At 36.8% G+C, this 17,446-nt stretch overlaps 2 protein-coding genes across 3 annotated transcripts in view; one reads left to right on the plus strand and one right to left on the minus strand.

Annotated features, from left to right (window-relative positions):
• grk4 (G protein-coupled receptor kinase 4) overlaps nucleotides 1–11,587 on the plus strand; it is a 74,040-nt gene extending 62,453 nt beyond the window's left edge. For both annotated transcript variants that reach the window (XM_061725947.1, XM_061725953.1), the window contains 4 exons: nucleotides 1,947–2,084; nucleotides 3,714–3,851; nucleotides 4,969–5,100; nucleotides 7,714–11,587. In XM_061725947.1, the coding sequence (XP_061581931.1) occupies nucleotides 1,947–2,084; nucleotides 3,714–3,851; nucleotides 4,969–5,100; nucleotides 7,714–7,770 (465 nt within the window). In that variant the 3' untranslated portion in view covers nucleotides 7,771–11,587. The remainder of the gene's footprint in view (nucleotides 1–1,946; nucleotides 2,085–3,713; nucleotides 3,852–4,968; nucleotides 5,101–7,713) is intronic.
• The window catches only part of LOC133447583 (target of Myb1 membrane trafficking protein-like), a 217,967-nt gene that overhangs the window by 160,877 nt on the left and 39,644 nt on the right, over nucleotides 1–17,446 (minus strand). The window lies entirely within an intron of this gene.

The following is a 17,446-nucleotide window of genomic DNA, read 5'->3' on the forward strand; positions in this document are numbered from 1 at the left end:
GAACCATTTTCTCGCTTTGTCTTCAGATATCTGGAAGACAATGACTGTGTTTCCATGCATCAATAACCCTTTTAAAACCCGAATATTGGCGGCAACCCGAATTTGCACGGCCATGTAAACACCAATAACCCCTTTGAATAACCCGAATAACACGGAGAAACACAAGACCAGGAGGAGACTAATCACTTCATAAATGTAATGAAGGATATAAACATTTCTGCATTTGTAGACGGTAGAAAGTACCGGGATAGAAGATTTAAAAGAAGGTGAGCGACAAGTTGCGCGAAGCAGCATTTGTTTTGAATTTGGATACAGGAAGAAGAAGCAGAAATGACGGGAATTGCGTCATGATGTTCTCCGTGCGTCGCTGGTTTGATCCAGATATCCCAAATGATTAATTACCATGTAAACGGAATATTCTGAATGTTTCAGTAACCGGAATATTAGCAATAACCTGAATTTTGACTGCATGTAAACGTAGTCATTGAGTTTCTTCAAGTATGTTAAAGTTCAGAATTCAGCTGCACTGTGGAATTACTTTGATAGCATCCAAATAAGAGTGAACAGAGAGTATATAAACATGTGTATAAACATGTGTAAACATTAACTGCCACTTTTAGTGGCATTTTTCTTAATAATCATTCATTTCTTTTCACTTATATATTTTAGAATTACACATTTTTATTATTTAGTTTAAAAATCCAAGGAGTTTGTTTGCCCACACACACGATAATGTCGCGTGTGTGTGTGTGTGTGTGTGTGTGTGTGTGTGTGTGTGTGTGTGTGTGTGTGTCTTTCTTTGCACTTGCTCTGAGGTGCGTTAGTATGTAGCGAGCCTACATGCAAATTTAATTTCTTTATTGTGTAATGTGGGGCTTGCCTCTAAAATCATCTACTCTGTTTCCACTTGTCATAGCAAAATTCCACAGCGAGTTTATATAAAGCAGCGTAAACAGATTTTCATCCAAGTCCACTTGAAGTAGGTGTCACCTTTCATACTGGGAACGATGCTTCTGGGAGAAGCTTATCCAAGTGGAAGAAATTCCAAAAAAAGTCTACTAGTGCTGCTTTGAGAAGATCCCAATGAAACATATTTTCTCCCAGTGCTGATTACTTGGAGTATTAATTAGTTTTGGAAGATGATCTGCATTTAAAGTTTGTCTCTCTTCCACCTCCTTTTGTGTGACATGATCTCTAGCGGGTAATCCACGGCTCTTGTATTCCTCATGGGATGTTGACAGCTTTCTGGGAAGCAGCTCTTTCATACAGGCAAAAGAGGGAAATGTTCCACAAGGGTTTTTGTAGTGAAATGAGGAGGAATCATAGAGATAACTTCTCATTTCAACTAACTGGATCAGCCGTTCCTCATCCATGACTGTTTCCTACAGCGCTTTCAACCGGCTTTCAACGCGAGCGGCAGGAAGAAAATAGAAGCAGGGCGTCCGACAAATGTTCAGCTCAAAGCGGCCGCGAGCGCAGCGCTGCGCTCGCGGCCAGTTAGGACAGTCCAATAGAAAATAAAGCAATGTAATTGATTTTGTCGCTGACGCTCGCTCACATCGCATGCAGTTATGACACGGTTAATAACTCCGCCGGCCGGAGCTTCCGCCATTTTTTCGTAGCGGTGTATCGCGTCATTCAGGCAGCCAATCAGCACAGAGCCTCATTATCATAGCCCCGCCCACTCAGAATCCCTCATACTGTAGATAATGAGGTTAGAGAATGGGAAGATAAAGACATGGTTTAGACGCTGAATTTCAAATTTATTTAGTAAAAACAATCAAAAGCTTGTTTTTAAGACATTCAAGGCCTGTTTAAAATAGGTATTAGATGGCATAATAGTTCCCCTTTAAGTAATACATTTCAGGCAAACCGATTTGAGCTCATGTGCAGATCTTTAGAAATAAGCAATGTTTTAAATGCCTTTTCCCTCTGCTGCACCCTAGCTCCTGTCCAAGGACCCCAAGGAGAGACTGGGCTGCCAGGGCAGCGGGGCCGTGGAGGTCAAGCAGCACCCCATCTTCAGAAACATCAACTTCAAACGGCTAGAGGCCCACATGCTGGACCCTCCGTTCATCCCAGACGTAAGAACTGCTAGCACTATTTCAGCACACATGAGGCGCTGCTCCGGTCAGTGTCCAGGAAATACCATCGTCACAAGTGAACAACCACTTACAAGCTTGTTACCATGGTAGCTAAGAGGGGGTGTCATTTCATTGTTGTTTGTTTAACTGCTTTATTGAATCTTAATACACTAAAACCAGTAATACAGAGTAGGGCTGAAACGATTCCTCGAATAATTCGAGTAATTCGATTACAAAAAATGATGGAGGAATCTCCTCTGCCTCGAGGAATAGTTTAATTTTGCAGCTCAAAGCATTGTATTTCACCCGGACTACGTTTAATGCAGCACAACGCGCTGACGCCGCGCACGTAAAGGAAGAAGAAAGAGGAGGATTTGTTTGGTTTTAACTAAAAGAAAAGGCAGAAAATGTGAAAAGTGTGGGTCATTTCCAGCTGGACAGCAAGGCAACACTGTTGCTGTTTCACTGTGAGACAGAGCTGATACAACAGTCCGTCCTCAACGCTGCAGCTTCTCCACCAACACCCTGTTAGTCCCAGAGGGAGGACGTCACCCAGACACGGGAAAATTAAGTTAATGTAGCACTAATTAATGAGATTAACATTACGGTACCTTGATAACATAACGTTACCCTGTGGAGGGCTGGGTTTCTGTTAATTATGACGACTGTCGATGCATTTAATCTGTAAAAACACAGAGCTGCAGATGAGGGAGCGCTGGAGCCTAATGTGCTCCAATACAGCAGAATCAGAATTTTATTTTGAACATCTTATCAAGACTTTAACTAAAAACTTAACTAGAACTTAAAATTTGCTCGACACAAATGAAAGTTCAATTGAAACACGTGGGAAAAACACCTTTTAAGTGATGTGTGTTATCAGGTGTAATGGCATTTTTAGGTTAGAAATAAGAACATTTCTTGGTAAGATCCTTAGTTTTTTGAGTGAATCAGTGAATTTGTTCAACTGGTGTAAGTTCAGGGTTTTAAATGCACAGCCATGAACCTACTGGATTATATAATTTAGTCTTAGTGATGTCAATTAACATCTAACATCTTATGTATATTCATAATTGCTCTTTAACTAAACAAACATATGTTTTATCCGATTACTCGATTCATTGATGGAATTTTCAGTAGAATACTCGATTACTAAAATATTGGATAATGCAGAGTAGAAACTTGAGGTGTGATGAAGATGGGGTTTGCGCATATGTAATGTGTACGTGTAAATATTCATAACTGTGGCTCAATCTCTGCAATAATAGAGTCCAACCAAGAACCCTCCAAGCTTTTACGCGGTCACATCTTCTCTTTTCCGGGATAATGAAGCTTTTCGCGCTGAGAAATGCCACATTTTCAGTGTCGGAGTGAGACTGGGTTGAGAGGTTAAACCAGTACTTGACAATGGTGATACCTACAGTACGTTTGAGTTTTTATTCAGTTCACAATAACAGCTACAGACCTGAGGTTGTGTTATTAAAAAAAAAAATCCATCTGATTTAAAGTATTTCAGGTTCAACATTTCCACCTTCTTCAAAATATATATATTTTTTTTCAACTCTTGGCTTGCATTTTCTCATCTTTCCTTTTTTCCTCTCTTTTCCTCTGCTGTCTCTTTCTTGTCCTCAGCCTCGAGCCGTGTACTGTAAAGACGTACTGGACATCGAGCAGTTTTCCACTGTCAAAGGCGTGAACCTTGACCCCACCGACAATGACTTTTATCACAAGTTTGTCACAGGCAGTGTCTCCATCCCGTGGCAGAACGAGGTACTGCACCAGACACACGCTGCACACGCTGTTGGGACGCTGGTGGAAATGATTTGGAACTTGATTTGGGAGGAATGTATGCGTATAAATCAGAGATTCCAGTCCTCCACAACCACTGTCCTGCGTTTATTTTATTTTATTTTTTTAGATGCTTCCATGTTTTAACACACCTGATTGAAGTGACATAATCACCATCATTGGCTGCGTTCTTCTATAATTCAGAATTGAAATTAAATCCGATTTAAAATGAGTAAAAATTACCATGTAAACACCTAATTCCGAATGAAAATGGCCATTCCGAATTAAACCTAATTCTGAAATAAGTGGCTGGTTTGTTCCGATTTTAAATCCAAGCAGAATAATTCCGCGATCATGTATACACTCATTCAAAGAAAAAAATAAATAAATAAATAAATGAATAAATTAAAAAAATAAATACATTTTAAAAAATTTTTTAAAGAAATTTAAAAAAAGAAAAGAAAAGAAAAAACAAACAAAGAAATAATGATAAAACATATATAATAATAATAATAAAAAAATAATAATACATTTTAAAATTTTAATTAAAAATAAATAAAATTAAAAGAAAAAAATGTATACACTCATTCCACTTTAAATTAATCCCGGTCTTTCTTTCTGCTCGTTCCCTCGCCCGTCTGTCTCCATGACGCTTATATTCCACGCTGGACTTGAGATGATGGCAGCACGCAGTAAACGGTGGTGAAGAGCAGAGATCATTTATTCAGAGAGGTTTTATTGTAAACTCTACCCCACTACGGTTGGGTAAACTCGAAGGAAAATCAAAGAATAATTAATTCCGAATTAAAAAACATTGTGTAACCGTGGCCATTCAGTCATCAAGGTCTGCACAGGTCTTTTAATAAAGCATCCATTTGAATCAGATGTGTTTTACGTAGGGAAACGTCTAAAACGTGCACGGCAGTAGCACTCCAGGACGAGAATATTAGGGCTGGGGATCTATTCAAATGTCAAGAATCCATTCTTAAGATTCAGAATCTATCAGCACGATTCGAGGAGAACCTTTTTCAAAAGTTGTTGTTGTTGTTTCAAAAGTTCCTCTGAAAGTTGAATTTCTCCATGTGGGTTTCCGATGCAGATGATCGAGATGTCGTGTTTCAAAGAAATCAACATCTATGAGACAGACGGAACGCTGTGCTCAGACCTGGACATGGACCGGCCCAACCCTCCGCCCAAGAGAGGCTTCTTCTACCGCCTCTTCAGGAGAGAGGTGAGCAGGACTTTGGTTTGGTTTTTCTCCTGCTTTCCTTGCTTCACATTTCCCCACATCTTCTCCAAACTGAACATTTGCCCCAAAAAAAACAACAACTCATCTGAAGGTGTGTGAAATGCAGCTGACTGGAACTCCAACGTTCAGTCAGGAATTAGTCAGAGTTTGTAACGAGGCCTGGGTTCTTTTTGTCTGGATTGATCACTTCAGTCTCTTTTGATAGCCGTTCATTAATCTATAACTGTAATAAACTCACCGGCCACAAGGGATGGGCGGTATGGACTAAAAAATGTATCACGATAATTTCTGGCATTTATCCCGATAACGATAAAAATGACGATAAAGAAAATACCAATTCAACTCCACCTTTTTAACTATAAATCTATCACCACATTCAGTCTTTGAAGCCCCCAAATCACTGCTCTAAAATAATACTAAATGCTACTAAACTACACCAATTAAATTGAATTAATAAAAACCAATTAAATTAGTACACCTGTACTGTAAAACTGGAATGATTCAAATGAAACAAGTTTGAAATGTAAGAACAGATTCAACATTTATTCAAACTGTATGGCTTAAACGGTGGGATAACAGTGCAAACAGCAAAAGTACCATTGTTTTCCTAGCTTATTAAATCACAAAGTAGAAAAAAGTACAACCTGATAAATAAAGAAACAGTATTGCCATCCTTTGCACTCACTGTTTTTTTGCAGACTCTGCATATAATAGATGATGTTTGCTCCTCGTCTCTATGGCTTACAGTTTAAGATTCCCAGAATATTCTAATATTTTGAGATAGGATATTTACGTTTTCTTAAGCTGTAAGCCATGATCAGCAATATTAAAATAATAAAAGGCTTACAATATTTCAGTGGATTTGTAATGAATCCAGAAAGTATGACATTTTTGCATTACAGAAAATAAAGGACTTTATCACAATATTGTAATTTTCTGAGACAGTCCTGTAAGCGTCATGGAGACGACGGGCGAGGGAACGAGCAGCGCAGATAGAGCGGAATTAATTTAAAGCAGAATGAGTGTAAACATGATTGCGGAATTATTCTATTCAGATTTTAAATTGGAATAAACCAGACACTTACTTCGGAGTTAAGTTTAATTCGGAATGGCCATTTTCATTCGGAATTATGTGTTTACATGGTAATTTTTACTCATTTTAAATCGGATTTAATTTATTAAATTAATTTATTAATTTATTTGATTTAATTTCATCATGTAACCGTGGCCATTCAGGAAGCTGGTGATCCACTTACACTGTGAGCTGGCTGAGCTTCTGGTGGAGGACCCTGGCATACTGCATACTTACATACTGCATACTTACATACTGCATACTTACATACTGCATACTTACATACTGCATACTTACATACTGCATACTTACATACTGCATACTTACATACTGCATACTTACATACTGCATACTTACATACTGCATACTTACATACTGCATACTTACATACTGCATACTTACATACTGCATACTTCAGTGCTGCATGTCAGCACTGAAGGCACTGACCTTCTCCTGATCTGTTTCTGGTAGGGGTGTAACAATATATCATGCCACGAAATTTTGCGTGACAAACTGTATTGCAATATTGGGTTATTAATATTAATCTATTGTGTTGACTAGTAATGCGCATCCGACCACGCCTCGACCCGTAAGACCAAAATCTTCCTCTGCTCAGAAGAAACTAGTACCGTTTTTTTGGTCCCGATCACGGGACTCTTGGGGGTTTTGAGCTCTGAACTTTTACTTATGTAAGGCTGGTGTAGAGTTAAGCCTTACCTTATTAAATTAAACCTTTTTGGGGTGGTGAGTAGGATAAACACGGGGAAACTTCTGCTGAGTTCCAGTGTACTTTAATGTCCCTCAACAATGTAGGATTTTAGAACATCAACACAGCACCTAGTGCCGTACTGTGGCGTATCACTCCGCCCAATCTAAAACAGACTAATCACTACAGATAAACTGACTAGTGTCATTATAGTCCCTGATTTACATCAGAATATAAAGAATATATTTATAAAATAATGAACCCTGAATTACCAAAATAACCTTAACAAAAATACATCTCCTCTTACACTTATAAGGTGAGCATGAATCAATCTTTTTATGATGTAAAATTGTATGTATTTATTTACTTTTATTTATTTATTTAATTTTAGTTGTTAAATTTCTGGAAAAGAAAAAAGTCAAATCAGACATGAGAGAAACTATTCAGTTTGTGGCTAAATATTTGTACTTGTATGAAACTGAAGATCATAATGCAAACCTGACATTTACTTTTAGTTCAGTTTGTGGAAAATGGTTGGCCTGGCTTTCTCTTTAAAACTTAAACAGTTATAAAGCATTACAAACTGTAACAATAGGGCAAATGTACAGTATTGTTTTGTATTTTGTGTCTTTCAAATAAAAGACAATTTTTTCCAGTCATATGTTCCTCATGCTAGGTTGTTAAAAAAATACTGCTATAATATTGTATCGTTACCGTGACCTCAGTATCGTGACTTTAGTGTATCGTTACACCCCTTTTGCAAACGTGAGCTACTTTGGTGATGGAAGTTTGTGCACTCATGTCCGTCTCTTCCCAGGTCTGTCTTAAGAGCGCTTACAGTGACGACGACATTGAAGAGCCGTCCCGACTTTAAACCACTCCCTCCCCTGCAACCTCCACCAGAGCAGAGCTTCACCACCAACTCCGAGCGCCGACCCTAGGAACTCAGTGAATGTTGACCTGTATTTATGAGCTGTATTAAAAGTGTATTATATTTAAAGAAAAAAGTATGAGTTTAAACATTTTGTACATTTGTACTTGAATTTATGTCTAGATGTATATTTTCACTGAAGGTTGTATTGTACAAAAAGCCATAAAAGTACCACTTGAATGCATACATTGTTTTAGTTTTTTTAAAGATTATTTTGCGGCTCTAGTGGCCCTTTATTCAAGTGTCAGACAGGAAGGGGGTGGAGAGTGAGAATGGGGATTTGAACCTGCGACCTGCAGGAGAACTGAGTACATGAGCCTCTTGCTTAACCCACTGCACCACCGAGCGGCCATGTTTTTATTTTTTTAATGCCTATTGCCCATTTGTGAGTTTCTTTTAAGAAAAACAGTATAAGTCTGATGTGCCGAGGCAGTTTTGTCATTTTCCATATGTGCTGTTTGTTTTTTATTTACCAAACTCTGTATGTGTTTATAGCACATCATTTCCACCTGATAGCAAACTAATAATACCGTCTGTAAGAGCAGGTAGATCTGAATGAAACATTTACTGTGGATCAAAATGATACAAAAAAGTAGCTTGTTCTGTTTTTGCTGTTGATACTCACTCTTTTAATTTTTTTTTTTTTTTCAATTTGATAAAACTATGTAAAACCCCCTACATAATTCCTTCTACCTAGTTACCAGGTTGTGCACTAAAGCATTTATAGTGGACGGTCTTCTCAGTGCCTGTACCAACTCACTTCTGGCAGAGATGGTATAAATGTGTTTTAGTAACTCTTTAAGTCGGCATGAAAAAAATATTGAGCAACATTGAACTTCCAAGCAAACATTAGGGTAACTGCCTGAGGTGCAGACGGCTAAGAATATGAATTTTAGACGCCCATCATGGTTTGTTGATTAACTGTTAATTACATTGCTGGCTAAGGCGGAATATTTTTGAGTTATCTTTACCCTCTCTGCTTTATCCTGCTTTCATTGATCTACCAAGCTTTTAAATTAAATTCTGTTGTAGTTAGGACGTAAGATATTGGAAAAACCAGAAATCATTTCCTTGACATTTCTTTTTTTAAATAATTTTTTTTTTATTCCAAAAAAGTCTTCAACTTGTGGACTAGAAATATGTTGCAGCAAGAGGACACTTGCACTTGCCCTGCACCTACGGTTTGCTTTGTGTTCAGGTTAACTAAGATGAAAAGGCTGTTGCAGAGCAGAGACACCTGCAATTAAACTTCCATTTAGACACCGCCCAACACGGCTTTGGCTGTGTTTTGATGACGTTAATGAAACTATTACATTCAAATCCTGTGTTGCATGTCTTCAGACAGTTGCTTATATGAGTAGAGACTGACCAATTCATGTTAAAGTGTCCAGGAATACTTTACCATGTTGACCACTTAGTTGACAGTTACGTTACCTTTTTCTTTTATGAAGGAAAACAATGTTTTCCAGGTTTCCCGATCATGAACAATCTGTACACTGACCATTTTATAGACGGCATTTTCTTTTGTTGCTTTTGAATTTTCCTGTTGAGCCATGCTGTTTAGTCCCACCAAACCTGTTTTAATGCTGTGAATACCCCATCTTAACATGTTAGTTTTGTGTATGTGTATTTAAGTATTAGCTAATTCAGCTTTGTTCAGTCTAGTGGATTAGAGTACATGAGCTCTACCTTTCTGCAGGTTAGTGACATGAAAGATAATTAGATCCCCGCTCACAACTTTAATACTGTACACATTTCATATGGAACGCATGTAAGCCCCAGTCTGATTAGAGAGGGAGCTTGTTTCCAAAGTGTATCTGCTATTGCACATTCCAGTATAAGGAATCAAACGTGTGCATCAAGGGGGTTCTCTGCTTAATGCCACTGACGTTTCTTTGTTTCAAAGAAAGATTTTCTTTTCTTTCACCCCATCAGGCAGATTTTGAAGCTAATTTGTTTAACTGATATACATTTTATGTTTTAACTCTCTAGCTTCAAAAACCTTGTGAATTAAGTATTTCGAAACAAAAACTAAGCTATAACGCATCAATTTCTCTCTGGAAATCTATATTGGGTCTGCCACCCGTGCCCATCATTGTTTCTAAGATCTTTTACCATCCATTTGGAAATGAAGAAATTATATTTAATGTCATTGCTTTATATAGTGTTTTAATGACCATGGGAAATGTCTAACCTTTTTGCCAGTGATACCAAAAGCACCATTTACTAAATTAAACATGTTTATTTATATATATATATATATATATATATATATATATATATATATATATATATATATAAACTGAGGAAAGACTGACTGCCTTTATTATGAGCTAATTACCAAGTTAATTTCTCATATCCTCCCTCTTTTTTCTTTGACTATGTTAACCTTCCATCCAGTGACAGAAATTCCTTTTTTATACAGGAACTTTAAACAGCTCAACTGTTTTGAATGTCCGCACTAAGTGCATTCTAATGCCTGCTTAAAGAAAAATGCTAATGTTTTATTACTCAAGCATGTATCAATTTGTAATACTTAAAGTTCATTGTATATGTAACTGAGGACCTTCTAGTGCCAGCATATCTGAGAATCTGACTGATATTTGAGGAAGACTAAGAATAGCAAGGTGACCAGCCGAGTGAGCGTCCTTTTGAATGAAGAGCATTTCTTCTCTGCCTTTTCTTCAAGGTGCTGCTAGTGTGTGAAGCCAAACCCTCACCCCCAATTTGGGATGGCATTACCCAGCAACATCTAGAATTGGGCAATCCTCAGTTTCCTAATGTCACTTGAAAATAGTCCTAGGTGGTGCACCAGTAGAAATCTACGGAAGAGTATTAGGGCCAGGCAAGAGAAAAAAAAATTTGAGAGTGGAAGATTTTTTTTATTGTGCACTTGGAGAAAAAAGACTAAATGTAGAGAAAAAAGTCGAAATGTCAAGATTGTTGAAATACAATTTCGAGAAAAAAGTCGAAATTTCGCCTTTTTTCTCAACATTTCAACTTTTTTTTGACATTTCGACTTTTTTCTCGAAATTATACTTCAACAATATTCTTGACATTTCGACTTTTTTCTCAACATTTGGACTTTATTCACGAAATTTCGACTTTTTTCTCAACATTTGGACTTTATTCACGAAATTTTGACTTTTTTCTCAACATTTCGATTTTTTTCACGACATTTTGACTTTTTTCTCGACATTTAGACTTTTTTCTTAAAATTTTGACTTTTTTCTCAACATTTCGACTTTATTCACGAAATTTTGACTTTTTTCTCAACATTTCGACTTTTTTCTTGACATTTCGACTTTTTTCTCAACATTTCGACTTTTTTCTTGACATTTCGACTTTTTTCTTGAAATTGTACTTCAACATCAATCTCAACATTTCGACTTTTTTCTTGAAGTGCATAATGAAAAAAAAAATCTTCCTCTAAAATATTATTTTTATTTTTCTCTTGCCTGGCCCTAATACTCTTCCGTAGAAATCTGAACGATTGCAGTGCTCAACTTCTGTAAAAGCTTGTCAGTCATAATTGATGTTTTCAAGGCAGGGAGGAATGATAAATTGATGATGGGTATTCAAATTGGGCTAAGAGCTTAAGTTTTTTTATTTCTCTGAATCTGTACAGTCATGTCATTCAACCACTGCAGTCATTGTTAATTCTTGTACAAGCTGTATCACTGGTGGTTGTACCATAGCTGACATTTGTAATTATGAAATAATACACTGCCATTTGTATACAAAACAATAAAAATTGTGTCTTGACTTATTTCTATCATGGTAATTTAGATTCATGGGCAAAGAGAAGATGTGTCAGTGCTACCATAGTGTCATTAGGTGGGGGCAGAGGTGTATAAAGTACTTGAAAAAAGTAACCAAGTAAAAGTAGAAATAGCATAACTGAAAAAGACTTTGGTAAAAGTTAGTCACCTATAAGAAAATGACTTGAGTAAAAGTCTTAAAGTAGCTCACATTAAATGTACTTAAGTATCAAAAGTATCTTGTGAAAAAATATACTCAAGTATCAAAAGTATTTTATAGTACACATGAAAAGAAGCAACACAACCAAAAATGATCCTTCCCTTGTTTTTTTTTTATTTCACTTTCAGGTGAATGAAATGCGGTATAGAATAAAACACCAAAAATAAACTGTCTTTCTTGCAAAATATAATTCTTTGATTATTTTAATTTGTAACAAGTAACGAGGTGGCAAAGAAACAAGGTAAAAGTATATTTTTTAACTTTTAAATGTAGTGAAGTAAAAGTAAAAGTCCTGATTAAAAAAAAATGCAAGTAAAGTACAAATTCTCAAAAAACCACTTAAGTAGTGTAACGAAGTACATCTACTTCGTTACTATACACCTCTGGGTGGGGGTGTTTCAGATATTTACTAATGGTAGTAACAGAGCACGTATTTGCTTGAACAATTACAGGTAAATGCGTTTTAAATTAAAATATATATTTAATGATTTGGGATACTTGTTTTCTCCATTTGACCCAGAGTTGGTAACAAAATAAACTAATAAATTACTTTATCAAATGGGAGGAATTTTTACTGCGGTAAAGTGAGCCGCTGTTTGCAAGATAGTGGTAAAGTGAGCCGCTGTTTGTTTTTCGTTGCGCGCGTACTAGAGTAAATACGGTAGGCACGGTTCTCGAGCAAAGTGAAGGTCCTAAAAGATACATAAAGCCTACGTGCTTTTACTGGAGCAAAGTGAAGGTCCTAAAAGATACATAAAGCACGTAGGCTTTATGTAACATTTTACTGTAGAAATTTGGAGAAAAATCCTTTTGAAATGACCCCTATGATAAACTCAAATTACAGAATGCTGACCTTTGACCTCATCTCACATCAATTCAATTCCTTCATAGGTGTGTTCCTAATTTTTTTTGCATATTGTTCCTGACGTCTCACTCTACCTCTGGTACAATATTGGTAACATTTTACTTTATAAATTTGGAGAAAAATCATTTTGAAATGAAGTCTATGATAAACTCCATTTACAGAATACTGACCCTTGACCTCATCTCACATTAATTCCTTCATAGGTGTGTTCCTCATTTTTTTTGAAAATTGTTCCTGTCATCTCACTTTACCTTTGGTACAATGTTGGTAACATTTTACTGTAGAAATTTGGAGAAAAATCATTTTGAAAGAAGTCTATGATAAACTCCATTTACAGAATACTGACCTTTGACCTCATCTCACATTAATTCCTTCATAGGTGTGTTCCTAATTTTTTTTGCATATTGTTCCTGACGTCTCACTCTACCTTTGGTACAATGTTGGTAACATTTTACTTTATAAATTTGGAGAAAGATCCTTTTGAAATGACCCCTATGATAAACTCCATTTACAGAATACTGACCCTTGACCTCATCTCACATTAATTCCTTCATAGGTGTGTTCCTCATTTTTTTTGCATATTGTTCCTGACGTCTCACTTTACCTTTGGTGCAATTTTGGTAACATTTTACTGTAGAAATGTGGAGAAAAATTATTTTGAAATTAAGCCTATGATAAACTCCATTTACAGAATACTGACCTTTGACCTCATCTCACATCAATTCAATTCCTTCATACGTGTGTTCCTAATTTATTTTGCATATTGTTCCTGACGTCTCACTCTACCTCTGGTACAATATTGGTAACATTTTACTTTATAAATTTGGAGAAAAATCATTTTGAAAAGAAGTCTATGATAAACTCCATTTACAGAATACTGACCCTTGACCTCATCTCACATTAATTCCTTCATAGGTGTGTTCCTCATTTTTTTTTGAAAATTGTTCCTGTCATCTCACTTTACCTTTGGTACAATGTTGGTAACATTTTACTGTAGAAATTTGGAGAAAAATCATTTTGAAAGAAGTCTATGATAAACTCAATTTACAGAATACTGACCCTTGACCTCATCTCACATTAATTCCTTCATAGGTGTGTTCCTCATTTTTTTTGCAAATTGTTCCTGACGTCTCACTCTACCTCTGGTACAATTTTGGTAACATTTTACTGTAGAAATTTGGAGAAAAATCCTTTTGAAATGACCCCTATGATAAACTCAAATTACAGAATGATGACCTTTGACCTCATCTCACATCAATTCAATTCCTTCATAGGTGTGTTCCTAATTTTTTTTGCATATTGTTCCTGACGTCTCACTCTACCTTTGGTACAATGTTGGTAACATTTTACTTTATAAATTTGGAGAAAGATCCTTTTGAAATGACCCCTATGATAAACTCCATTTACAGAATACTGACCCTTGACCTCATCTCACATTAATTCCTTCATAGGTGTGTTCCTCATTTTTTTTGCATATTGTTCCTGACGTCTCACTCTACCTTTGGTGCAATTTTGGTAACATTTTACTGTAGAAATGTGGAGAGAAATTATTTTGAAATTAAGCCTATGATAAACTCCATTTACAGAATACTGACCTTTGACCTCATCTCACATCAATTCAATTCCTTCATACGTGTGTTCCTAATTTATTTTGCATATTGTTCCTGACGTCTCACTCTACCTCTGGTACAATATTGGTAACATTTTACTTTATAAATTTGGAGAAAAATCATTTTGAAAAGAAGTCTATGATAAACTCCATTTACAGAATACTGACCCTTGACCTCATCTCACATTAATTCCTTCATAGGTGTGTTCCTCATTTTTTTTTGAAAATTGTTCCTGTCATCTCACTTTACCTTTGGTACAATGTTGGTAACATTTTACTGTAGAAATTTGGAGAAAAATCATTTTGAAAGAAGTCTATGATAAACTCAATTTACAGAATACTGACCCTTGACCTCATCTCACATTAATTCCTTCATAGGTGTGTTCCTCATTTTTTTTGCAAATTGTTCCTGACGTCTCACTCTACCTCTGGTACAATTTTGGTAACATTTTACTGTAGAAATTTGGAGAAAAATCCTTTTGAAATGACCCCTATGATAAACTCAAATTACAGAATGATGACCTTTGACCTCATCTCACATCAATTCAATTCCTTCATAGGTGTGTTCCTAATTTTTTTTGCAAATTGTTCCTGACGTCTCACTCTACCTCTGGTACAATATTGGTAACATTTTACTTTATACATTTGGAGAAAAATCATTTTGAAATGAAGTCTATGATAAACTCCATTTACAGAATACTGACCCTTGACCTCATCTCACATTAATTCCTTCATAGGTGTGTTCCTCATTTTTTTTGCAAATTGTTCCTGACGTCTCACTCTACCTTTGGTGCAATTTTGGTAACATTTTACTGTAGAAATGTGGAGAAAAATTATTTTGAAATTAAGCTTATGATAAACTCCATTTACAGAATACTGACCTTTGACCTCATCTCACATCAATTCAATTCCTTCATACGTGTGTTCCTAATTTTTTTTGCATATTGTTCCTGACGTCTCACTCTACCTCTGGTACAATATTGGTAACATTTTACTTTATAAATTTGGAGAAAAATCATTTTGAAATGAAGTCTATGATAAACTCCATTTACAGAATACTGATCCTTGACCTCATCTCACATTAATTCCTTCATAGGTGTGTTCCTCATTTTTTTTTTAATTATTCCTGTCATCTCACTCTACCTCTGGTACAATTTTGGTAACATTTTACTGTAGAAATGTGGAGAAAAATCCTTTTGAAATGACCCCCATGATAAATTCAATTTACAGAATACTGACCCTTGACCTCATCTCACGTTAATTCCTTCATAGGTGTGTTCCTCATTTTTTTTTGCAAATTGTTCCTGACGTCTCACTCTACCTTTGGTGCAATTTTGGTAGCATTTTACTGTAAAAATGTGGAGAAAAATTATTTTGAAATTAAGCCTATGATAAACTCCATTTACAGAATACTGACCTTTGACCTCATCTCACATTAATTCCTTCATAGGTGTGTTCCTCATTTTTTTTGCATATTATTCCTCTCGACGTCTCACTCTCATACACAAAGACTGCGATGGCATCACTGTAGGTAAACATTTCTCCAAAAAGATTGATGTATTATTTCACCCACCCACTATTAATCACAGCATTATTAAAATTTAGTGACAATCACGAATCCAAACACCACTGTCCCTGTCAAAAAAGCAACTTAAATGTGCTAATTTAGTTTTATAGAATATATAAGATATTGAACATGAACTCATCATTCTGTAAATGGAGTTTATCATAGGGGTCATTTCAAAATAATTTTTCTCCACATTTCTACAGTAAAATGTGTTGAGGAATTTATCAAAAACCAGTTCAGAAGTCCGCTCGTGGTATAGAGAGGTTTTAATCAGTAAGCCGGCGTTCGACATGACCAGCACAGATCGAGTCTGTATTTGGTGTGTCGACCCAGATGGGTTCAGTCAAAGGGTTTTTATACAAAAGTTACAGGAATAAACCAGCCCAGTGAGAGCCAGTCAGATGTGTGAATCCTTTAGCTTTGGGCAAGGACGGATTATCATGACCACGGGCCCTGGACACAAACTCGCTATGGGCCCCTACCTACAATAATATCCTACGTGCACGGTGCATGCCCTCCCCAATCACTCAGTTTGGTCACACAATGGCGCAGAGAATCCACAATCACACCGTGTGATTGTGGATGGTGGAGTGGTGGAGCGTGGGTCTCAGTACAGAGGGGGCGGAGCATTCTCCATGGGCCCTTATGATGGTCATTTTAAAGTCACAAACTTGTTCAGAAAAAAACACACACACACACACACACACACACACACACACACATCGGCCTGACAGCTGTCAATCACATGGCGCTGAAAACTCAGTCACGATCAGTTCCATCTTTGATACAGCTTATACAAAAAAAAAAACATTACACCATATATTTAGATAGATATAGACACAGCGGTCTATAACATCATTTCTGAGCTCTATAATAGAGAATAGACTCGGCGGTCTAGTTGACAACAACACAAAGCACATTCAAATAGGCAGCTGGTCAAAGCTACACGACATTCTGATAAAGAAATTATTTATGAAGGTTACACTGGCTCACCAATGGTAGCTGACTCTTCCATAAAACTTTGTACATGCTTAGTCCTCTTTTAAAGTTTAGCGCTCATCTTCTTCATGGCCGAGTCGGCAAATTATTGGCTCTAACTGTTAAGGCTGATTTATGGTTCCGCGTTAAACCAACGCAGCGCCTACGGCGTAGGGTATGCGGCGATGCGCGGAGGCTCTGCGTCGATTTAACGCGGAACCATAAATCAGGCTTTCCAGCCAATCCGCGTAGGCTCACGGCCCTGATGCGTTCAAGACAGTTGTAAAGTAGGAATTAGTCTATACTGACCGCACAATGCACATTTTATCGTAATTATAGCCTACAATTTACGATTATATATGAACGTATCACACAAAACGGGGCCCTCTCATTGGGCCCTATGAGCTTGTAAATTTATTTTAATTTACACATAAAAAAAAAAAAAAAAATGTTTGAAAGCCGAGGGCCCCCATTGGCTCCAGGGCCCTGGGCACACGCCCACTTTGCCCATGCGGTAATCCGTCTATGGCTTTGGGACCACCCCTGAGGGATCAGGAAGTCCGTATGGTCTTTGTCTCTGTGGGGGCTGGAAGTCTCGGCACTCCCCTGGGACTCGAGT

Source organism: Cololabis saira, chromosome 1 (assembly GCF_033807715.1).
Source record: "Cololabis saira isolate AMF1-May2022 chromosome 1, fColSai1.1, whole genome shotgun sequence".
Lineage (NCBI taxonomy): Eukaryota > Metazoa > Chordata > Actinopteri > Beloniformes > Belonidae > Cololabis > Cololabis saira.